The sequence below is a fragment of the Galleria mellonella genome, unplaced genomic scaffold (genome assembly GCF_026898425.1).
Source record: "Galleria mellonella isolate WM207_F2 unplaced genomic scaffold, CSIRO_AGI_GalMel_v1 utg329, whole genome shotgun sequence".
Taxonomy (NCBI): Eukaryota; Metazoa; Arthropoda; class Insecta; order Lepidoptera; family Pyralidae; genus Galleria; species Galleria mellonella.
This window is the reverse complement of record NW_026442078.1, coordinates 415492-441235: the sequence shown is the minus strand read 5'-3', so window position 1 is coordinate 441235 and position 25744 is coordinate 415492. Positions and strand designations below refer to the sequence as shown.

At 32.6% G+C, this 25744-nt stretch overlaps 1 protein-coding gene across 2 annotated transcripts in view; it reads left to right on the top strand.

Moving 5' to 3' along the window:
- The first annotated feature begins 1125 nt into the window (after positions 1–1125).
- LOC113511818 (caskin-2) overlaps positions 1126–25744 on the top strand; it is a 350084-nt gene continuing 325465 nt past the window's right edge. The window contains exon 1 of one of the 2 annotated variants that reach the window (XM_026895548.3): positions 1126–1413. Coding sequence is in view for 1 of the 2 variants with exons in the window: in XM_026895578.3 (XP_026751379.1) it covers positions 1398–1413 (16 nt within the window). In the remaining variant the exon portion in view is untranslated. The remainder of the gene's footprint in view (positions 1414–25744) is intronic. The other variant, XM_026895578.3, reaches the window with a different exon arrangement.

The following is a 25744-nucleotide window of genomic DNA, read 5'->3' as shown; positions in this document are numbered from 1 at the left end:
GAACAAAGGGAACTTGGTAAAAATAGCTAAGTTATGAAAAAACGTTATTAAAATTTAAGTTGATTGGATATAAGTGCATGGCGAGAACTACGATGTCGTTGAGAAGTTTGTCGCGTTACGAGCGCAATCGGCGAGGGTTGGAAGCGATTTAACGTATTGTAATGCAAGTTTGTACGAGGTGCTTGCCTCCCCCACAGTTGCGACGCCTTGCCGCTGCCATGGCTCAACGACTATAGTCGTCTTTTCAAGCACGCCGACGCCGGCCGGCATTGATTTTAATTCTCATTTTCTAAATTTGAAATTACAAAATTCGAATAGAAATCAACTGATGTCTGTTCATGTGGCCTAGCCGGCGATCGAAGGATGGGGATGGGGTGGCGCGCCCCGGATACGTACGATGTTATTTATGGTATATTTTGACGTGCGCGTTCGCTGCTAACTTCAAGTCGCGTAGGATAATGGGGTGATGGATAGTGTTATCGGTTGCTATTCACGGTGAACCGTGTTCAAATCGTGCTTTTATTATTGCCGTGTGTCGTGGAAAACCCAATAACATTACCGATTTACATAAACCGGTGTTCTTTCAGTGCTTTTAGACGTTGCGCCTACCGGCTTTTCATTGAATGCGGATTTTTTCTACTGAATGGACTGATCTTGGTTAATGTTTATCTGTCTGGAGAATAATTTTCATTATTATTTGAATAAAAGTGATGTGTTGTTATTAAGTTATTATCCATGTGATCTGCAGTAAATAGTTCCACATTTTAAACACAATTAATTCTTCAACAAAATTAGCAGGTAAGTTTATTGGAAATAAAGAAAACATTAACTAGAATTATATATATTATTTAGGAAATGTTTAATTTTTTGTGACTGAATTATGTTTTTATTTTATCAATTTTATTTCAATTATTTTTTTATAATTTAACAATCTTTTAAATTTAATATTAAAGATTTAATATTTTTCCTTAATATTTTATTTGAGTAAATTAGACGACTTGATAGGACTGGACCAAAATAAGTTAAATTTAAAATGCGAATAGCGCCATCTAGTGATAAATTATTACAACGATTGTTAGTACTTGCTTTTTCCACTACTTGTGGCGCCAAAGTGTCAGCCGGCGACACGCCTGCAGTCACGCGGCGTTGACGCGCGTCGCAGCATGTTTGCGTGGGTGTAGATCGCTTCGTGATAAACAATCTCTGTTTTTATATTTTATCAGTCAAGTGTTTAAAATAAGCAGTTTTGTGAAAGACCAGCATGAACGTCACGTCCCGTGTTAAACAATTTGTGGTTAGTGTGGAATAAATGAGAGTGTTGCGTCTCTGTGTGTGTTTTGTTGTTACTGCGTCCGGAGGCAGGATTTTAGCCGTGTAGTTGAAGGTCTAGGGCCGGCATGAGAAAAATAAACGGTGAGAATCAGCTGGAAATTCTTATAGGAATATTTTTGCATATTGCATTAACTATATAATGTAAAGAACTCTTACCTACTAACATAGAGATAAGACTTATATATGAAAACAGTCACCGGGTTGTGGTCAGAGATAATGAATTTAAAAACATGCAAAGATCGCTCATTAACTCTGTTATAATAAAATGATAGCTTACAGATAACCTTTTTGCATGACTGTGAAGATAGTAATAGCGCATACCTCATCATAATGTAGAGAGCATTCATGAGGGTGATTTTTTTTTTAAATATTCAGAATCATGTCCAAGTCCTATAAACAATCAGATTATACTTAGTTTAAAATCTGGTATTCTAATTACAGATAATAAATAGTACCGAATACCTATTTTAATCACCTACAAAAGAGAAAGTGTCAAGTGCTCCAGTTTTTGTCCAGTCTAATATCTATAAAAACTTACTACCTAGTGTAGGCATGACTAGATAAGATTGCTCAAGGGAGGAAAAGCAGGATCGAAATCATTAACCATAACAGATCTCATACAAATGGTCCATAAAGGTAATCCGACAATGTTTGATGGGTCGCCGCTATACCGCCAAGGCGTTGGATTACGAAATTGCCAGTCGTACAATCAACGAGGTCGACTCACATCAACATAGTTTGTCGCCTTGTGAATGTAAACAATAACTGATTTGAAGATTGCATTACTCTATGCTGTTCTATTTAGTCACTATGAATCGAAGTAGAGTTAATCAGGATCTTTGAAAATCGTTGCCTTTATGTAAAGTAGCATAAGATAAAGTGCTGATAAAAAATCTACCTCGTGTTACCCTAAGGAATTTTAATCCGTATAGAAAGCATATAATCTTTTATGAGCTTTACCTCTTTAATTTCTGTGACATCAACGGATGAGACACGTTGGGAGGCCTGCGAGGCAGTTGCTACAAGATTTATTGTTTAATTATTGCGACACAGACAGCGCGGTATATCTATTTGTTTTAATAACATGCTCGAACGAAGACCCATTTAGAAAACGAGTATCAAGTATTACAGCGAGTTGTAACAGTAGGTAATAACAGTTGATAAACCTACACATACGCTCTCTATAAGATACTGATTAAAATAGACATAGTCTATGATGAGAGCGAATGAAGTTAATTTTATCTGTTTACGGTTTACATCGAAATTACGGGATTCTGACGATCCGAGGAAGTGCTGGAATAAGATGTAAGGGTCATCGTCCGAAGCTTAGTTAATATGCTTGCACGTTGTGGCAGAAAATCAAATAAACAGTCGCTTTCATCTCGTTTATCGGCGATGCACTTCGTAGCCTTGCACTTTGTTTGTGTACTCAACTGTTCACTTGAGAAAGGCATTACTCATAAAAACATAAGGCTAACGCATCAATAGCGTTTAATATTAACGAATCCATTTCTAATGAATGTTCAACAGTATAAAGTACTATCAGTAAACTTGTTTTTGTGTTTAATATTAAAAATTTAATTTACGTAGTTCGGCCATAAACACTTCATTAACAACTGGATTTCTTAAGTCTTTATTTCCTAGCTGCTTCGATCTTATGTTCGTTTGTTATTCTTTAACCACTAAAACAATTTCAACAATCATACGTCTAATATCCGATAATGTCTCTATTGATTTTACCAGTGGTTCGGCAGCACTCCAATATTGACAATGAGCGGTAGTTTAGACGCTTCTACGTGCCCCGAGAGTTGATGAGCAGCCTACGTGACTCCCAGTTCATTGCTCTAGTTTTTTGCCACTTGATCTTGTGAATGAGTTTGCAGACCTTGGCTTAAGACAAGGATCTTTGACAGGATTTATAGCTACAAAAACACTTTACGCGTGCTCGGACATAGTTCGCACATAATGAAGTACTTCATGTCTTCAGTGACAGTAATACCTCGGGAAACTCGGGTATTATTTATAGTCCCACTTCGCTTATTTGTGGAAAAACTGTCCTGTAACATGTTGTATTGAATTATCACTTTCAACTGCTCGTAAATCACTCCCCATGATCATTGAATGCATCTACACGTGTTTAGTATACTGTTGACGTAGTGAATGCTGATTTTCAATACATTAGCAGTAGTTGTGGTGTCAGAGCACGTGATTGGCATGCTGATTGAAATCGCACGTCTGTCACAAATTGTCGCTCCAATTCGCATGTGATAGGAATATACTTATCTCTCTAACAAATAGAATGTAATGCATTCTCCACACACCACCCAGAGAAGCTAATGATACAAGATTTCCTTTTTATTTACAGTAGCAGTTGCCATATTGTGTTTGGTGCGTTAATGAAGATAACATCATTTATATTCTCAATCTAAAGCGCAGGTAAACGAGTCTGCTTGGTGGCTCGTTTACCTCCAGAGGGTGGTGTGATATATTCAGGGCCCATTTAAATATTCCCAGGGGTGATAAGGGGAAGGGATGCGCACCGGTTAATCAAGTAACGTGATCCATTTATCTGGAGCACTCTTGATATGGTGTCGGTGAACTTTGGAATATTGTAAGCTCATTTGGGGTTGTGATTCTGAGCTGCGGAAGCAAAGTTAATAGATAAACTGATTTTAAACTTTGACATTTATCGTATGTTAGTATGAATAGACATTTTGTTTATTATTTATGACTATTATTAACTATTGGATTATACAGTTGCACTGCCTTATACCTTATTATTATAAAGGCCTTAAGTTTAAATAGTAGATAGTCTAGATTCTAAGGTCGAACCTATTTTTTATTGTCATTATATTGAATTGTCCGTAATCGATCACCTCCAAATACCGGATGTGAGTTACATTTTTTTTTCTTTATTGTGCCTACTTCTGTTCCTAAGATTATATGAATGAATGGGTGTGTGCGTGTATACTATTATTTATTTATAATTATTATTGTTAAAACTATTACTTTTTATTTATTGTTTCATATTGTCTTAATAAAAACAATATCAATTGGTTAAAATATTCATTGGGATGCATCTTGATCAAGGAAGGGTATAGACAAATTTTATTCAACAATAAAGCACTGACTCTTACTGTGGCAAAATCAGTTATTTTATTTTTTAAAAACCATGTTACTGACACCAATTTGATGCTTCTGATGTGATTATTTTAAATGTTACAATTAATAAGATTAATTGATGTAGATATATTTTATAAACAATTAAATATAATTCTTATACTTCAAGGATTACTTTAACATTTTCTTTAGATTTTGCTGGATATTGATGGTATTCTATAGATTGTATTGCAGAGAAATTGGAAACAACGTCGGTAACTCTGGTACTGCATTTGCCTCGTTTTACTGCATTCGATCTATTTACGGTTTTATGAACGGCGATAAACTTGGAGCGCGTTGAACCATGCACCGGGAGCCCAGCAAGCAATAGTCTGAATTTATATTGACTACCTTCGTGCCGTTGATTGGTTGTTACTCTGTTAACCGTGACTGATAATGTTCTAAAAAAGTAGAAAGATCAAATAGCCAACTCTATTTTATTTATTGCTATAATAAAGAAATATGTCAGTACTACGATTAAATGATAAATTTCTGTAAAAAAAAAAATACAAACTTAATTTTCGTTTAAACAGAACACACACAGTTTGATTACATTCACGATAAAAATAAAATAATCAAAAACAGCATTAGCGAGCCAGCCAAAATATAAGCAATGAAAACGGATTCCACGTATCTAGGTATTAAAGGGTTCAAGAGAAATTTATGTGGTCTGGTGACCGTTAGCGTATTTAGTAGTGAAATTGCATGCAAATTCCAAATCCCGGATAAAGTATTGATCTTGTCTAACCTAAACGTCAGATGAGGTTTTCGTTCATGTAATCTATTTTTCTATATAAATAAAAATGAATTGCTAAAAGTGTTGTTAAGCACAAAACTTGAGACAAGTTGGATCAATTTGATAATTTTTTAATAATATTTTTGAACTTCGAGGAAGGTTCTTATAAAGAGAAAAAATAGAAAATAGCCTAAGTAAAAGTAAAAAGCCCATTTTTCTTTTTCTCGTACAAATTGTTCTTTTCTGCCATTTCTTTCAGGCATTTCAATCAATAAGTTAACAGCACGACACCTGTCGAGTTAATTGGTCTATCTGTATAAATAAAAATCAATTGCCGAATGTATGCGTATCACTTCAAAACGACTGTATCTATTTGTACAATTCTTTTTTTTTTTAATTTGTAATTGCTAGAATAAGATTTGTATGAAAGAAAATGTTGGAAAAAATGTACGGAAAAGTGAAAGATTTATGTTGAAAAGATGAAAGATTTGGTCTCATTTTCTTCATTAGTATACACGTAAAAAGTTGAAACGGGCAGTAAGTTTATAATAAAAGAAAAGGCGAGTCCTTCTTGAACAGGCTTGCCTGCGTCCACGTGACCTTTGTAGAGTTGCATCGAACAGGATTTGTTTTTGTAAAGTTGTTAAAAAAACTAGACATCGCGTATCAGTATATCAGTAATCTACACCTGTTGCTGCTTGACATTTAAATTGTACATTTTTAATGACTCAATTAAAAGTATGGTTACATAAATCGAACTAATATATTTGTTCATTATTTTTATTAAATTTAATATATACGAGTACCTACATAAAACATAAAAGAAAGGCTATATATAACAATAATGAGTATAATGAATTTCATGAAACGTTAAAATCTTTGCCGCCGTATAATCTCGCCATAGAATAGGCCACCTCTTCTTTCCCGTGGGTGTCGCAAGAGACAACTAAGGGAGGGCGACCAATAGGCAGCAGCGTCCCTCTTAAAATATCTCCAAGGACTAACTACGGTTGCCAATACTTCTGCCAAGCATGGCAACTACTGGCAAAACCACCCAAGCTGGCTTATGTTCATCAGTAGACAGTTAAAGGCTGATATGATTTGCTTTTTCTTAAGTACTTATATTTATAGCATTGATTATGGAACTCGCGCGCTTATATTACGATCTAAGGGAAAAAATTAACTTAGATATTTAATTTAGTTCACATGAAGCACTGTGCACCTGATCATGATCATAGAGATCATAGAAATAGCAAAGGAGTCCAACTCTCCCTGTATCTATTAACTTTCGCGCTGCATGTTTTATGAGACGGGAAAATGTCGAAATGTGTAGATAAATTATCATAATTTAATTTAATTCTCGTCTTTTTTAAAAAATATCTCTTTGTATGTTTTCTGGATATACTATACTCTTAATATAGACTTAAAGCTTAGAGCCTATGAACAGTCTATTCACTTTTGTCCTAAAAACTCGCGAGCTGTCTTCTTTCCCATCATCACTTCTCAAAATATGAGGACGAGGCCGAAGGTGAAAATTGTTTACTTAAATAAATTTATTATCATTTAATTTTGATGAAACTAACTTGACAATTATTATAAGTATTATTCCAAGGTATTGTAATTATTTCTCGAATGAATGAATTAATTAAGGATAACTTTATTTGTTCGAATACAGGTTAATACATTAGAAGTACTTAATCTTAAAGAATACTCTCTGCATTCAACAGTGTGGCGTGGAAATCATTCATTTGAATTAGTTCTTAAAATTTTGCATTAAAATAGTCTTCAAGTGAATAAGAACATTTCCCGATAAGCCAGTTGTAGAGTTTTTCATTAAATTTTTTGTCTGTCAGATTTTTATATTCTGTGGGTTATTATATATTTTTACTGCCATGTAGTAACAATTCCTGTTGTACAATGCCAATCTTTGTCGAGGCATACAAATACTTGTCATACAAATTTATAAATTAACCTCATTGTGAAAGGCATTTAATCTACGGAATGCATTCAGTCAACAGTTTTCGAATTAGGATAATCACTTTATACAATAGTAGACATTATAAATTAACGCCTTGAATACCTTCGAATACATAGTGCACCGGCTCGGGAAGTGACGTCAGCCGACCTCACACGCGCTTCCTGTCTTCTTGACCTTCACCTAAAAGGCTCTCGGACTGTTGTCTCTTTCGTTAGTTGGCATAGTCTATTGTGGGAAGTGTTAATTTTCTTTTGTTTTGTTAGGGACAGTTCTCTTTAGAACTGTTTGACAAAGTTTGTTTAGTTATTCATAAACAGACTATATTTACAGACATTATTAAACTAAATATTTGCTATGTAGCTAGATAGATTTGGTAAGTAAAGTTTGAATTAAAAAGTAAGGTACTTTAAATACCCGTATAAGTATTTTGGATCAATTTTATTAGAGTAAGATATTACAGATTTTTATTTTCTGGTAACATCATTATGATAATAAATTATTTAATGTAATTAAATATCACTTACAATGACGTTTATCTCGACATCCATTATCAATTTTATTTTATTTTAGTTAAACGAGAGAAAATATCGCAGCGGCGAAGTTGTTTATATAATAAAATAATTAGGTATTTGGTTTATAGTTATTTTGCGTTACGCTATTGCATGAAACTATTCTTATATATAATAAATACATTTTACAAAATTAGTTTTATAAACTCTAATTCGAAAATATAGAGTCTTCTTAACTATTTGATAGCTAATGTAAAATTAATCTTTGAAAATATCCTAAACGGCGAAACTGGTTAGGTGTTTATTATCACACCTTTTTTGTATAATATATATATATATATATAAAGTTCCACCAAGTGCCGATAATAACGAGTATTAATATAGTTTCACTCCATTAGTTTTTGTACTGTAATTTAGGTTTTAAGTATAATAATATCTACCCTATCTAATATATTTTAAGTATAATAATATTTTATACCTCTCAGATTATCCAAATTGTAAATTTTTGTGTTCTTTTTTCACTTAAGTGTTTTCTTGTCAGTGCAACTAATTCATGTATTCTCTTCCAGCCAGCTCCATTCCAGGCCATATTTTGGATGTCCCTATACGACATGACACCTAGTGTTCCCTTTTTTTGTTCCATGTAGTTATTTCTCGGTCTTCCTCTTCTCTCGCGCTTTATTTTTCTTTCGAATATGCTATATAAAAATTGTCATGTCGTATAAGGTGGCTTAGCATTTTGCCTCTTCTATTTTCCATTGTTTTTATTAATGTTCTTTTCCCATTCTCCCTTTTCAAGACTTTGGTCATGTCATAGATTTATTACAAATATGTCAATTTATTGAACGTCTATTAGAGATCAATGTCATTCCAAACAAAGGAGTGCATGGATGCACTTTCCATAGGGTCAGGCTCGGTAAATAAATAAGCGTTTTGTATGACTTTCTTGGCTGATTAAGCGTAGGTCGTGAGTCACGTTGTCGAAAGCCATCCCGCTACTGTCCTACAGTACTGTTTTGTTCGCCTCCTTACAATGTGTATCTTGATGTTTTACAAGGATATCCTGTCTTGGATGTCACATTATTATCTATATATCTATCTTCATGTTCATACAGCGGGAATCGAGCGTCAAAGGCTCTTTTATGACTCGTGTCATGCATACACAGTGGTTCCGGAGACACTTGAATCCACCCTCTGTACGCAGTCATTTAGTTTAGGCTTCCTTCTGTACCTGCATCCTTCCATTTTCGCATTATATATTTTTTTTGTGAATCTTGCGTCTAATATTCGTATGCCTAAACCAATATAACAAGTTAGTTTACATTATTAATTTTCTTTTAATTATCATAAATAATAAGTTCTCTATTCTGAAGTAACATAGGAAATATTATTCTATAGATATTATGAGAATGTAAAAATACTTATATATTTTGTTATTAAAAAAAAAATTACAAACCCCAATGGTACAGTGATTAAATTAAACTAAGCTTGGACGTATTTAAATGACACAATAATTATTAGAAACTCGTAATAATTCTTTACTTTATTAATATATTTTTGTTAAGTGTCTGATAATAAATAATAATATTTGTAAACATATTTTACATTTTATCAACGATCATATATAAATTTGTGTCTGTCACGAAACTTCTATGTATCAATTAATGTTTCCAAATTAGTTTCTTATACGTCTTGGAGTTTATCGGCCGAACAGTTCGTTTAATTAAATTATCAACTTTTTTGTTTCTCGTTTAGCCTTGAAATGAAACTTGTTGAGCACTTTGCACAAGTAATGTAAAATCTTCAAACTACTTATTACATACCTATTTAGTATGATGGTAATTTAGTTTGTCTTGGATAAATTGCAAAAATTTTTATCTTGAGCTGAGATTGAATTGTTCCTAGTTCAAATTTATTTCATATTGTATATATAGGTTCAATACATAGGTTACATATATAGGTTTCTCTAATGCTAAAATCAAATTAATTCACGTAATATTCAGGCTTCTAATATTTAAGCGCTATTAAATTCAATCTACCTCTCTAATTATTCAAATGAAGCCATCTCAGTCAACACTAATCACATTGATATGGGTAGGATCCATTACTTTGCTATAAATAGAGATTATATAGATACCTAGGAATTTTATTAGAAATTATATAGCTTTATAGGATTATTTAATTGATAATTAAGATAAGTAAAGTTGAAGCCTAATTATTCTATGTTATATTTAATTCAACTTGTACTTTTCAAATTGATGGGATAAAAGTTCTACTCTGTGTATTTTGTGCTGTGTGGTCCCGGCATAGAATGGGTCACCTCTTTCTTTCCCGCGGGTGTCGTAAAAGGCTACTAAAGGAATTTAATGGTTGAGGGATAAACTTCAGCGTCCCTCTTAAAAAATCACCAAAGGCTAACTGTAGTTGCCAATCCGCCTGTCAAGCGTGGCAACTACTGACAAAACTCACCTTATGGGAAAGGCCTATGTTCAGCGGTGGACAGTTAATGGCTGGTATTATAATAATAATAAAGTATTTTCTGAGTAAGCGCATTTAACCTCATTAGGTTGAAGATGAAGCTTCAGACAGAGACTGATAGATACTGATAGACTGATAGATCTGTGATGATAGGTAATGACTTACCACTATAGACAATATACTAGTATTATTTATTATCTTACTTATTTATTATATTAGTGAGCTATTTATTTGAAACTTGAACAATTCATACTTTTAATTTCATTAGTATTAAAAAATATAAAATGGTACAAGAACAGAGAGGCCCTGATAGAACAATACTAGCTATATACTTAAATACAAATAAAATATGGCGCCTATTATCGATTGTTTATTGAGTTTACAATAGAAATTCTGTCATAGAAACTGTGATGTAATGTCGTTTGTTAATTCAAATGTTTTTGTTAAAAGAGAAGTACCTAAATGTTCCAATAATATAATACTAAATGTCTTTTACTTAATTTATAAGATTTTTAAAGATTCATTTTGTTATTATTATTTTTCCAAAAGTCCATTATTATAACTACACAACCAAAAAAGCTGTATTCAAATACATTTAAAATTGTGGTGAAACAGAATATGTTTACTGGTTGTGCAATTTCCAAGCCAGAACGTTTTTTGCTCTTAGTACTTAAATAACATTTATTTCATTTTATAATACAAAAAGACTTACGTTTGTTTCCTTTTCTAAAAAAGGCTTTAGTACTATATTTTATACATAATTATATTTGCGTCATTACCCACATATATTGAGTATAAAACTACTTTTACTTTGATTTAATACATGTGATGTTTTAATTAATTATGAAGAAAAAAGATTTCGCAATCAGAACGTTACGTTACGTGTCTCGGTCTCTTTGTGTATTATAAAAAATATATATTTAATTACTAGCTAAATCCCACGGATTCACCTATGTGAATAGGTATCATCATCATCATTTCAGCCATTATTCGTCCACTGTTGGACACAAACCTCCCCGATAGATTGCCATAAAGAACGGTAGTGAGCCACTCGTATCCCTGCCAGGAATAGCGGAGCTGCCTGGGACCGGGGGCCGTTTCTTTACAGTGATTATCATTAGGGAGTTTTGCCAGTAGTTGTCATGCTTGGCAGGCGGATTGACATCCGCAATTTAGGTGTTATGAGATATGTTAAGAGGGACGCTGCTGCCCATCCCTCGACCATAAGTTCCTTTAGTCGCCTCTTATAACACCCACGAGAAAAGAAGGGTTAGCCCATTCTATGCCGGGACCGACATGGCGATTTTTGCGCGAATGAGTAACTATCATCCATTCATCCTAACATTCGCATTTATAATATTAATAGGATACTATTAATATTTTTTTATACCACTGAGGTGGCAAACAAGTATACGGCCCACCTGATGGTAAGTGGTTACCGTAGCCTATGAACACCTGCAATACCAGAGGTATTACGCGTGCGTTGCCGACCGCCTATGCTTGCCAGGCGGCTTGGTATACGTATATACTTATAATTCGTTGTATAGTTGAAAAGTAAGAATACTATGTCTTATTGCTTCTTTTCATTACCAGGATATCATGAGCAATGTTTACTGGAACAAAGCACAGTACCTATGTGTACAAAAAAATGCGAATCCTTTAACAATAATTAAATAGTATTTTCAATATATTTAGTATAATAAAAACCAAATAACTGCTCCTGTCCTGCATTGGTCATTTATAAAATTTAATTTCATTCCGTCACAGTCGTATACGAACGGACCTGTTCCTTTTTTCTTCTAAATCCGCCGATTCAGCTGCTAGAAATGTAATTTGAAATTATTCTCCTGGAAGAAAATTAAATTGAAGCTGCCGTTGACAGACACAGCTTGTTAAAGAACGAGAAAAAAAATACATTTTATAATTATACATTTTATTTTACAGTTTATAATCTCTTTGGATAATTTTGCTAAGTAGTTAACTGTTACGGAATTAAAACCTTAAAATTAGGAGTTTTATACTTAGATAAATAATTCTACTATAAAGTTTTTGTCAATGCTTCTACTTTGTCGTTGGGTTAGAGAATGGAAAATGTGCAATAATTATTAATAAAACTTCATTTTAACTAAGCAAAAAATATTTTAATTGTAATACGCGCCATTTGAAATAGAAAGTGTTTAAAAAGTAAATATGAGCTATCATAAAAAAAATAAATCACACCGCAAACAATGGATTGGATAGCGAGAGTCACAACATGTCTAGCTATTGTAAATCAATATCAGTGTAATCAGTGACTTCAAATTGCTATACTAGAACTTGTCTGGAAGCGTCAAGAGTGACATCAATTATTCTTGTAGGTACGTTAGAAGGTTGTATTGTCGACTATAGGTATCCATAATCAGTACAGTTGCGAACATAATAATTGTTGCTACGTTCAAATTGTTCTTGTATTTATAAAATTATTTTCGAATATTATTTTAGCTATATATCAATTTATTTACTATGTAATACTCTTTTTTCTTGTCGATAGATGTCTTAAAATATTGGGATATTTTCTATGATACATAAGGTCTCGTATAAAAGAGGTAGTAAAACCTATATAGAATGATTTATGCTTATCTAGCTTCTCTTCAAATAAATATTATTATTCTTAGAGAGAAAATGCTCATTCTGTTTAGTGATTTCCATTATTTCAGCGAATAAATAACATATATTGTACCCAAATCGATTCCAAATAATTCGGTCCATAGGATGATAGACAGACGTTATTATCTCCTTGTCAGCCATAATCGGATGACCAGCGGAAAACTCGTTTTCTCCGGAATATATCCTTAGTTGTTCGTCCTCTCATTTCCAAGTAATGCTTTAGAAATGCTGATGCTATTTGAAACTACTGACATATTATTTTTCTGTTGGAAGAAAAAAAAAGCTAATGAGGACTTAGTAGAATTTCGTTATAATGTCATTTTGTTATTGTTTTTGAGCTTCCGTAAATGGAGTGTGGTCTTTTTGTCATCAGTTATAATAATAAAATATTATTTGGTCTTATTTATTTTACGTCTTTTATAGAGCTGTAGTTACAGGTATCTAATATATAAAATTCTCGTGTCACTGTGTTTGTTACCAAACTCCTCCGAAACGGCATTACCGATTTTCATGAAATTTTGTGTGCATATTGGGTAGGTCTGAGAATCGGCCAACCTTTCAATTTCAACCGGCCAATTTTTCATACCCCTCAATAATAAGAGTGACCATCCCCAATTTTTTTTTTTAATTTTTTGGCAGTTTTTTTTAGTTTTATTTAAATATGATTTAGCATTGAAAAGTACATACAAATTCAAATTTTCACCCTTTTACGATCAACCCCTGTTTTTTAATGGCAATTTTTATATGACGCAATAGGGTTGCAAAATGGCAATAGAATATAATAATTGTAGTACGATATATTTTCATGTATAGTTTTAGAAATAATGTATATGGTAAAACAACATTTACCGAGGCAGCTAGTCTTTTTATATATTGTTTTAATATTTTTGACAAGCGATGACGTTGATTAATAATAGGAAATAATATCCATTGCGATTGTACTGCGTTAATGCAGTAGAATTTTGACAGTATACTCGTACTTTTAGAGGTGTGGCGTCTTCATTGCTGGGAAAAGGTCGAAGCTTTGCTATTGTTCAGTACAGTAGGATCATAAACATGGATTCTGATGAAGAAATTATTATCAATGTTATTGCATTGATGATAATGATTTTGAACTTTTTAAACAAACGACGCATTGTGGTATCAATTGCGCCGCATTAAGGGCTGCGGAGATGATGGATTTTTTATCTGTGAACTGTTTCTTTTTGTGTAAATCGTGTACTTGCACAGTAGGTGTTTTATTAAGGTGGTTATTTATTAAACAAAATTAGACAAGAAATAGTAGATGGCGCTCTAGTCATTTTACTTCAAATTACCGTTAATTACAAAATAATCAACAAAATCCATCAGTATCGATTCCAGCGCCATTCTTAAGATGGACTATTTACTGAGGATAGTTCTTGGTTGGATTTCAAAGTTTGAACAGATAATCCAAATACAATGTCCTCTGACAAATTGTCTACTATATAGTCTAGGATATTTTTTCGTCACAATTTAGTCAAGTAATCGTCACAATGTTGTTGCGATGAATGTATTGCAGTGATATCGTTCGATCGTTGCCTACGCGTACGTTCAAAAAACGCTTGTGTAATTAAGAACCAAATGCAATAGTGTTACAATTTATTTATATAAAAGCTAAGTAGGTACTTAATGTAATGAATATTTTTTTAATGTACAAAATAATAACAACGAGTCCACTGAACTTTTATTGTTGTCTGTACCTGACTTTGTCACTTTCAAGTCGTGACTCACGAACTGCAACGGGCTTACGTTCCTCCATCCAACACTATTGGATGTCATAAATTCCAAATCGTTAACATTTTGTTTCCTTGTGTTTATACGCGTAGGGTTGAAATTTGTGGGTAAATTTAAAAGCGGATTGCGACGGACGCTACCGGGCCAGATTCGTTGCACAAAATTAAAGCGACAAAGTATAAAAAGTCTTCTGTTATTCGACGTTGCATAATGTGGACACAGTAGTGCCACCTACCTTTAAAGGCTATGAAACTTGATATTATGTATTTCATAGCAGGAGACAGTGTTGATTTATATTATACCTTCTTATTGCTTGTGTTTTTCTTTTTCAAAATGACAATGGATAATTTTACTTCTTACAGATATTCTTTAAATTATTTGAAAAAATGTAAATTATCTCCAAACATTAAACTTTAAACTATATTTGTAATCACAAGTACTAAAATTCTATTTATTCTTCCTTTATATCCTATCTCGTTCCTTGTTTGTTTGTTCCTATTCAAAATAATAAAAAAAAAATGATAATAACTTACATGAATTACTATGGCGTTATATCGTCAAATAATTTATCTATCTAGATAGGTTCATTATAGGATAGTGTAAGAATCGAGTGTGGACACCTCTATATTTAAATGCATCTCTTACTTTATCCACTTTCATAACTCGTGTATACTCGCTAGTTCTGGACTCCTCCCTCAGACAGCACACAGTCTGATCATGCATGATAGATCTGTAGCTTAGATTTTATCTTCTTTGTCTTGTAATGTTTCTAATTTTACAATTATGATAATAATATGCTATGATGTATACTAATAAAAGTACAAATTAAATAAGCTATAAACATGTCATAACTGTTTGATTTTTATTTATCTAGATGATGGACGATGGAGGTCGAGTTTATGAATAAAATATGAGATTACCTTGGATGTAATCTAGTGTATGTCATACAAATACCATAAACAAACAAAGATATGTTAGGTTTGCTTTAATAATGATCGACAATATCTATTATTTTTTTCTATTAATCTATATCAGTTATTATTTGTTGTATAGATTTTTCAATAAGTTTATTTCAAAAGTGGTTATACTGAATTATTTTGAATATAATGTGGAAATCATTATAGTAACATATATTTATATACTATGACATCTCAGTGATATACTATGATAGTTTGAGAACCCGTAACTAGTTGTATAGTACCTAGTATTTTTAGTACCAAGGGAATCGAACAAAATCAGCTGTATATACCATTTCTTTCTGTTTTGTTTCAAATCAAAATATTTTATTCAAGTAGGTCTATATATTTTTTTTTTATTTATTTATTTCAATAAAACATACATTTTATGACAAGCGAAATCTATCATTAACTTAAAAAGTTTCAGTCGAGTAATACTGCCAGCATTTACTCTTTTAAAATTAAACAAAAAATAAAGTTTTAATTTAGATTTAATTTTTGGGTTACTGAAAGAAAAACCAACATAGTCTATGTTATAATATAATATTAAATCCAAGTTAATTAAGTAGTTCCAAGTAGTTTCCATAAGACCTGGACAAAAGTATCTTAGAATCTAGAAAATGGATCACTTCCTTTTCTTGTACAAAGTATTTTATTTAACTATGTAGATCAAATAATAATTTGTCTTTATTTATTTAGACTTAACAATATGCGAAATATACTTTCAGAGGAGAATAATGGACAAAAATGATTCTCAAATGTGTATAACATTTACAAATTACTTTGAATATTAATACTTTGTTAGATGAATTGCCGGGCGTATCCTTGAATATTAACAACAAATTATCTTGTGCTACATAAAATAATTTCATTGACGATTATTTAGAGACAGGCCCAAACGGCTTAGAATTAGAAAAAGCCATTTGTATGCAAATAGGATGTAAAACGGTGATGTTGGCAAAAATAGGTTCTAAATTGTCCAATTAAATGTTCGTTGACCTTAATTTCTATTGTAACACTTGTATAGTAACGAGACAAGACTAATGGATATGTAACGAAAAAAATTTAACTTTTTCATTACGTTGTTTAACTAGTTATTAAGGTATTACATTTCGACTTTCATGGTTTATCGTTTTTTAGAGATGGGAACTAACGCTATAATATAATATTAAGGTAACTATTGCCAATAAATTATGTAATGCAATTCCGAAGAGACTAAGTACCTATAGTGGTTGTGAATTTCGAGGGGGTATCTGTCTGATGAAGCGGTGGTTCAACTGGTTAGAGCAATAGCTTGGTATGGCATGAAAAAGTTTAAAATCCATCCGCTTCGAAATTTTTTCAATTATATGCTATTAGATTATGATTTTTATTATTTAATAATGTTTCTATTTCTAGTTATGTGTACTTTTTTACCGTATCTACTTAGAATAAGAGTTATTAGTATTTTTCGATTATACAACGAAATGCATAATGTTTTATTTTTTAAGAGTTTTTAAAACTTATTGAGTGTTATATCTTTGGTAATTCTGAACTTTTTTTTGTTTTGGGGATCGATAAGGTTATATTAATCATAATTTAAGATTTTGCTTCGCAACAAAAAAGAAAGAATCCAGAGTAATAAAACGAACAAGTATAAGGACATAATATAAAGTCGCTGTTTTTTTTTTCTTCACGAAATAAATATATTACCTTAAAAGATTTTGTATAGAAAATAAGGAATCTTACTGTCCTTTTAAAAAATGATTAAAATTTTCTAACTAATACAATTAATTTATTTAATTGAACGTAAGAAGTTATTAAAATATTCGAGCATCTGTTATTTAATTTTACCTTGTTAAATGAGTGATGAGTCGATTTTGAAAATATAATTCCTGCGGTACAAAAAAACAGAATTAACTAATACTTTTAAAGAATAACCTTTTGGGATCAACCCTTATCTCTTGTTTGAGCGTTAATCAATGTGATTTTCTGACGCCCTCCTTGCAACATCTATTAAGATATTAGGTAAGTACCCACTCTTAGAACGACGCTTGTTTCAAACGGCAGATCATCAAAGTTTTCTGATCACTGCCTCCTTTGCGGAACGTGGAAAATAAGTTTTTTTTTTCTATATAATTTTCATTTAAATTCCATCTTTGACTTTGCAATAATTTATTTGGTGATGCGAAATCGATTCGAACGCCGAGGGAATAAGACTCGATATCGGATGTGAGGACAGTCGGAATCTGTAAAGTACTTAATGTTTTCAATTCTGTATAATCGGTTTAGAATTTCCAGAGTTCCGCGCCGGTAATTGGATTGCTGAAAGTTTAGCGCGGGGTGAATTTTTCGGGCGGCACAGCCGGCTTGGTTACGAATTACGAATCAATCCCGGGATGTACTTACGGTTGCCCGCTACGAGACTTGATCGCTGTAATGCATTGTTTTTGTCCATTATATTGGAAAATGGGCCTGTAAGAGATGTAAATAATTTTGTTTTCGTACCTAACAAAAAGAGATATTTTATATAAAAAATATTAAAGGTCTACTAGATAGACTAGATATTTTTTATATCCTCTTTATTAAGTAGAAATAACTTATATAATTATTCACATTTATTTGAGTTGCGAATTCGCCATAGATACGAGTATGTTTTTATAATTAATAATGTACAAGATTTAAAAATCTACACGCAACACGTGTTTTATCAAAAAAAAAATATTTTACATTATTTATGAATTATCATACTTATTTAACTTTATTTTTTAGATAAATTATTATCTGTAGTATAACGTTTCGACCAGGTCACACCGGCCATGGTCACGAGTAAACTGAAATACCGCTGCCCTGTCTTTGCTTCCGAGGCAGAATGCTTCTTCTCAACTCTCTCATTGTTCTAAACTACAATACCTGTGGCGTTATACTGAGGGTTTTAAACAATATAATTAAAGATTGTGTTTTACAAAAAAAATTGATTTCAATTGTGACAAAATGGGTTATTTTGTTTTAAAAATTTAACTACTGAACCGATTATGATAAAAACTATGGTACCAATTTGTAATTATATATCTTTTCAGATAAAAAATAATAATTTTCTATCGGTTTAGAACTAAGTTATGAGGTAACAAACAAAAAAATACGACGAAATTGAGAATCTCCTTCTTTTTAAAGTTCATTGATGATTGACAAAACGTGTAGCGCGAAAGTTTATTATTTATTTAGTATTTCGAGTTCTAATTAGTTATATATTCAGGTTGCGTTCTGGCCATGTCGCAACATACTTTATTACCTTATAGTAGTAAAACAGTCGCCAAATTGTATACAATGTAAGATCTTTTACATTTGCTAGTACAATGTGGGCAGAATTAGAATCTTAAAAGTGAATTTTGGGTTGTACACTTTATACTGGTGAAATCAAAACTGTTAATTATCATTTTAAGAGAATGTTCTACAAGTGAAATAAACATTTTCATTAATAAATAAGGGTCGAAAAACTACATAAATTTTGAAACTTCCATATTAACAAGATGCGTCTAATTGCTTATATCGTATTAAAATTTTTGATTCATGTAATTTTTGTCTTAATATATTCTAGAGATAGTATAGATAGACTTAGTTTTATGTATGACTAATAACTTTCATTTTATCCTGTAAAACGAACCTGAGTCGACTTGATAATCTCAATACCAAGAAGTTATATGGATAAGAAGTCCCTGAAAAACTAATATCTCATGAGGCTGGGATAGTCTTTAATGGATGGATGCCTGCTTGCCCTAACGGTATACGCTGGCGGGGTCCCGGTGAGGAATGATAGGTGAGAATGAAAAGACAGATTTGTTAGCCCATCGTGAAGAAATTCAGTAAGATGCTTTCCAGGGGGAACACTTGGAGGTCAACTTGACAGGATATATTGCTAGCAATAGGACTAGGAGTCCGCATTACTAACAATCTCTTCCCCTTCAGGCTGGGATAGTCATACAAGTGAGCTAATGCCTCAATAAAAACAAGAACTAAAATAGATTGTATACAGGCTAAACTGCAGTAGCTTGTCAGGCTTTTAATATTACACGTGTAGCAGATGTGGTTGTCTATCTATTCTAAGCATCACACATCAAAAGGGTAGGTTTAACATGTTATAGTGACAAAATGTTAAGAGCATCACTCCACGTGAGCGCCTACACAGTCGTTTCTCATGATTTATCGTGCGATTAGTGTGTTCCGCATTTTTGCTCAACAAAGTACGTAGATTAAAACTTGGTAAGGTAATGGCGAGATCAGCGAGGGAACATCTGCTTTTAGGCAAAATGTAGTGACTGTAAACTGTCTAAAAGAACCTTTCTTTTGTAATCGGGCTGTGTTTATGAAAATGTTTGGGAACTTTCACCGTAACATATTAATAAATAATGATGTTGTTGTCACATACATTATCCAGAGCCAGCTTTAGCCTACCTGGCGTTCCTGGACAAGTTTTTGATGGCGCCCTTTTTGACGACTAAATAAAGCCACCACTTTTTACTGAGGTTCTTCTGACCAATATATTGATGGCGCCGGTGCTTCCTCTGATCCGATGAAAATAAAGTCATCAGGAATTTGCGCCCTTTTACAAGTCGCTTAAGACCGGCATTAATTTTATAGATACCTATTTACTTTTCATATTCATCATGTGAGCAACTAGTTTGAAGTAATTTTATGTTAATCCTATCTTAAAAAGTTCTATGAAAATAAACATGGGATAGAATGAAATGCAATTATTTAAATATAAATAAAGGCACCAAATCCGGATGTTGGTTGACGTCTGTCGAATATATTTCGTAATTAAGCCTTGTTTATTACCAAATTTACTCACTACTGTACCAAGTATATATTACGACTGTGTTTATTATTGGTAGATTAGATAGATATAAATAAACATTAAATGACTTATTCATACTTATTTATAAACGCGATGACGGAGTAAGAATACAATGTGCGTTCTTTTTTCGTCCTCAAGATGTTGTAAGAGGTGACTTGAGGAAATAAACAAGATATACCAGTGTAAGTGAAAGCTTAAAATTAAACCCTGTACCAAGTCTTCAGTACAGAATAGTAATAGTAGGCTAATATCCTCTTATCAGTGTTGTCAGAAATGATATAGTTGGGCAATCTTTGGAGAAAATTAAAAAGGGCGTGGAGAAATTTAGGTAATATGGTACAGTGCTTTCTTCGTCGTTTGCGTTGTGGTTATATGGAAAAACATAATGAAAATCGACACAAGTTTATAATCTGGTAAAAGTGAAGGAAATTGTATTAATTTGGAGAAAAAATATTTGTCGTTTGGGTAAAAATTCGGAATCGCATCTTCCAATGCTGCCTCAGCGTGATGAGAAACCGGTACCCAGTAGATAGTGAGACTATAATGGATTGTTATCCATTATATATGATGAACAAACTACTCAATAGTTAGTAGTGATTTAACACATTGTTTATAAATTAATTAGCAGTAATCCGCGGCTTTACCGGTACGAATTTTAATAAAGGCATTCTAGTATTTGTAGGATGTGCTCAATCGACGTAAATTTAATTTTAATCGATTTAGTCGTATGAATAGATACTTTATGAATAGATTAATAAGTGTAGAAAAGAATAGAAGACGAAAGTTGATTGTATGAAACGGAGTATTTGGCGTTTCAGTGCTTCTGTCTAACCTAATGGGGAAAAGGCGTAATATATACATATGTATTTAGGAAGTTTTTAAAAGTGATTTAGTAACATATTTGTATCTAAATATTGAAGATATATTTAAATTTCATATTTAATTTTGTAATGTCACCAGAATGTTAATATTATTTAGTTTGGATTTATTTTGTCAGTTTCTGATCAAGATAGTAGATTTTTGTTCACAGATACATTAATAACCTTGATATAAACAATTTTATTATCAAAGAGAAATCAAAAGAAAAATAAAAATGGACATATCTATAGCTAGTGTTGCCCGACTTTCAATCATTCCAATATGTCGACAATGGAAGTAATAAGAGTTGAAAGTTTATCGTAATGAAAAATGTCTATGGTTGGCACCGGGCACCCTTCTGCGTGTCTCCCCACGTGAAAATATTGTTATCGATTACTTGCCGCGGAAATATCGCGGGGTTCAACCGGTTGGTCGCGATTGCATTGGCGCGGTTCGTTCACCTTGATCTGAGTTGTGTAGTTGGAAAAATGAAGTTTATCTGAGTAAGCTACTTTTTCAAGGGTACTTACTTGACTTTATTACCCTGCCAGGAAATAAAAAAAAAATAGGTCAATATTTTTCTTATGGAATTTAGAATGGCTGACTGTCCATCTGATGAAAAGTAGCAAGAGTCGCATGTAGACAGCACTATGGTCGCATGTGTTTCCTTACCTGAGGATTATTTTTATCGACTTTAAAAAAGGAGAAGATTCTCATTTCGGTTGTATTTTTTTTTATATCTACCTCATAACTCCATCATTTACAAACAGGGAGTCTACCATGAAATGAAATTCCGAATTTTCGGGCTCAATTTCGTGTTTTTGTTTATACTGAAATCGACCCTGTAAATGGAGATTAAAATTTCGTTTGTCATAAATCCTACCATAAAAGTTCAAAGAAACGATATTTTAGCATTTTTATTATTTTTAAACGGTACGTTTCATGTAATTTTGGACTCAAATTTTTGTTTCGTTCGGATCCGGAATTTCGGAAAACATTTCATGGTAGGCCCTCAGATTTGGTAATTTTTTTTCTATCTGAAAGGATATTTTCAGATTGGCCTCATAAAAATTTCACCAAATTTAGTTCAGTACTTTAGTTTCTAAATCAAAATACTAATAATCAAAATCTGGTTTACTACGATTGCCGTCGGTGTTTTTTATTATTAACATTTTTTTAATTTTTACTTTTTTTTTATGTTTTTAAACCTGCTGCTAAAAAGCCGAAAAGGCTTTTTAGCAGCAGAAATGAGGCGTGTGAAAGGTGCCGTACTAAATGCTTATGTACAAGAGTCCCGTAGCAAGTAAACATCGTAAATATAATTATTACGAGTACACCATTCATTGATAGCGCAGATTAGGTACATTCTGATCACGACAGACAATATTTAGAACTAGCCATACTAGCAAATTCGTTCGTGCGGCGAATTTTTGTATTTTATCATGGGAATGTGATACTGCAATAGAAAGTATTCTATACAGCCAACTATATATTAAATTCAATCAAATTATACCTCAAATATCTTCAAAATGCACGCACAAATCAAAGGTACCGCCTCTATCCATATTTTACAATCGCCCTTCTCATCAAAGATCTAAGATCTGCACAATTATTGGCCGCATTATTATGACTATTATGACTTATTTTCGTTCGTTTTTTCTTGGCGTAAGTAAGTTGCAGCTCTCTTTTCTGAAGTTCTCTGCGTTACAATATGGGACTCTCAATAAAATACGCTTACAGCTTCTTAAAAGGCCGGCAACACAATAATAATTTCTCTCGTGTTGTAAATGTTCATGGGGCTCAGTAGATAGATAGATAGATACTCTTTATTGTTTCCTCCAAATGATTACAATAGTAAACTTATTAGAAATATAAACTCAGTAGACAATTTCATGGATCGTAATCTCGTTTGACATCATAATTTTTTTTCAGCTGTTAACTGTTCACTGCTGGACATAAGCTTTCCCCATAAGGGGAGTTTTGCCATTAGTCGCCACGCTTTACAGGCGAATTGGCAACTGCAGTTAGGCCTTTGGAGATGTTTCAAGAGAGACACAACTGCCCACCCCTCGCCCTTCCGTAGTCGCCTCTTAAGACACCCACGGGAAAGGAAGGGGTGGTCCTTTTTATGCCGGTACCGACACGGCGACATCCTAATAATAAGAAGAATATATGATCTGGTTAAATTTTTATTGTATATAAATTAAATCCTAGACTGTTTGGTATAATTTAAATAGTATATACCTCTATTATTTATATAATAAGCACAACGAATTTTATATAAATAATTTTGAAATATTATTAATCTCTAACTACAGTCCATTATAACTAAGTTCAATAGGAGCGATTGCTCGGAACACGTCCCGGTAGAGCGTTTGAAATATTCAGAAGTATCCCTACTTAATTAGGCAGGGTACTTTTGTAGATGAAGAGAATTTATGAAGGCAGGGCCGGTCGTCAGGCGAAAGTCATGGCCGAATAACCCGGCTGAAACGGGTGAGAGGTGTTATGTATGTAAGGACTAGGCAATAAGCGCCCTCCCTTTTTGACCGGATTGAATTACCGGCGCCATGCTGTCTAGTGTTGGCCGCACCCGCGCGACCGCGTATCGATTTTTGGGGGTCCCATATGAAGATCATGATACTAGTGTAGTGGCGTTTCTATTGTGGGCATGCACGCAATCGTGTTTTCATTTTAATTTTTGGAATGCTCAAACAGGTAGGTAGGGCTTGGAATTTGAGTAGGTATTTGTTTATATGAAATTTGCCCGGGCTGCTCTTGCTTCGCAGAGAAGTATGTATGTGCTGTATGGAAATATAATAATATTCTTAATGACTTGAATATAAATCACCGACATCGTTGCTTTTTATAAGTTATATGTATTTATAAATTTAATATTAGTTTAATATTTCAAAAGGAATATTAGAAAAGTAAAAGTCTATTAAAGATGTACTGTGTAATTTAGCTAAAACGCAGATAAAATAATACTAGTTATGCGAATAAACAAACAAACAGACTGCTGCTTGGTTTGTTAATAAAATTATTTAATAATGGTATCTCTATATATTAACAGATATAAATTAATTGTCTATCTAATGCCATTAACAATATTAATACCTACTTGCGAACGAGTTTAATTCTTAATAGATCGTTACCTAATTTTCCATAACACAGAGTAGTTTAGAGTTTAAAAATGAGGGTTATTGAACTGGTGGGATTATTTGTATTAAATACCAAATATTCATCTTATTGAACTTATAATGAAATGTTTGGTATGGTTTCTGTTGACTATTACTGATTAAATCAGTTATATTCTGTCTCTGTCAATACAAAATGGTTATAATACCTTTATATTATATTAGTCTGAATCATGGATTATTAATAATCTGGAACTTACTGAAATTCGACTGTTTTCAATTCTACAACAATAACTGAGTATCTATCGATATCACAACGAGATGCCAAACATGAAATGGCATTCAAGTTTATGTTTTCAAAGTAAACACACTTGAAAGTAACCGTCGCGTAGACATGAATAGAATCATGACGCCAATGCCAATGGATACCACAGAATACACAAATAAATTTTATATGTGAATTTTTACACTAACAAACTACACTTTAACGTATTTAGTAAAAATAAAAAAAAGTTACAAAGGGCTCTGTAAAAGGCTCTAGCTTCACTGTTGTAGTATTTTGCAGCATTGGTCGCTACCAAGATTTGTACCAGTATTATCGCAATGCTTTGCGCGATATAATGTTCTGACAACAATTAAATTCTTCATAACCAAAAAGGTTAAATGCACACCTAATATTTATTTTAAATACTGGAACCTCTTCGCCGAAAAAAGAATATTAAATTTAAAAAATAGGGGGAAAAATCCGCATGCGTTCGCTTTTTAAACAATAGCCGACGTTCAAATGTTTGCTTATAGGATTAGCATGTTTGTTTTTCTCATGTTATTGAGGCGGTCGGCTTATCGTATTACTGGTCGTTGTGTGGTAAAATGAGAAGATCCATTTACTTGCAGTCACTGCTTGCTGACTTTTTGCATGGTTTTGCACGCCCCATTGATATTTCTCATTACCGCGGAACCGATTTGCGACCATACTAAAAAAAATATAAAAGAAGCGAATAAATTCGTTTTGTCTATTTCATACTCGAAACTACAATGTAATGTACGCTCTTCGAATGTAGAGCTATTAATTTTTTACTTTAGACGTGTCTTAGCTCGTTTTCGAAGGAAATATCTGTGGCGGATGTAAATTCAATTAACTTGAAACTCGTTCCATTATTATTAACGTCCTGATCCAAGTTCACTGAACGTTTTGGTGTATTAGGGTACTCGTATTCGTATAAATATGTGTATATATATATATATATATATATATATATATATATATATATATATATATATATATATATATATATATATATATATATATATATACACTTACTCATTTAAATCTGTCCCCTGTCGCCTGACGCCCCTGTCCATCTTT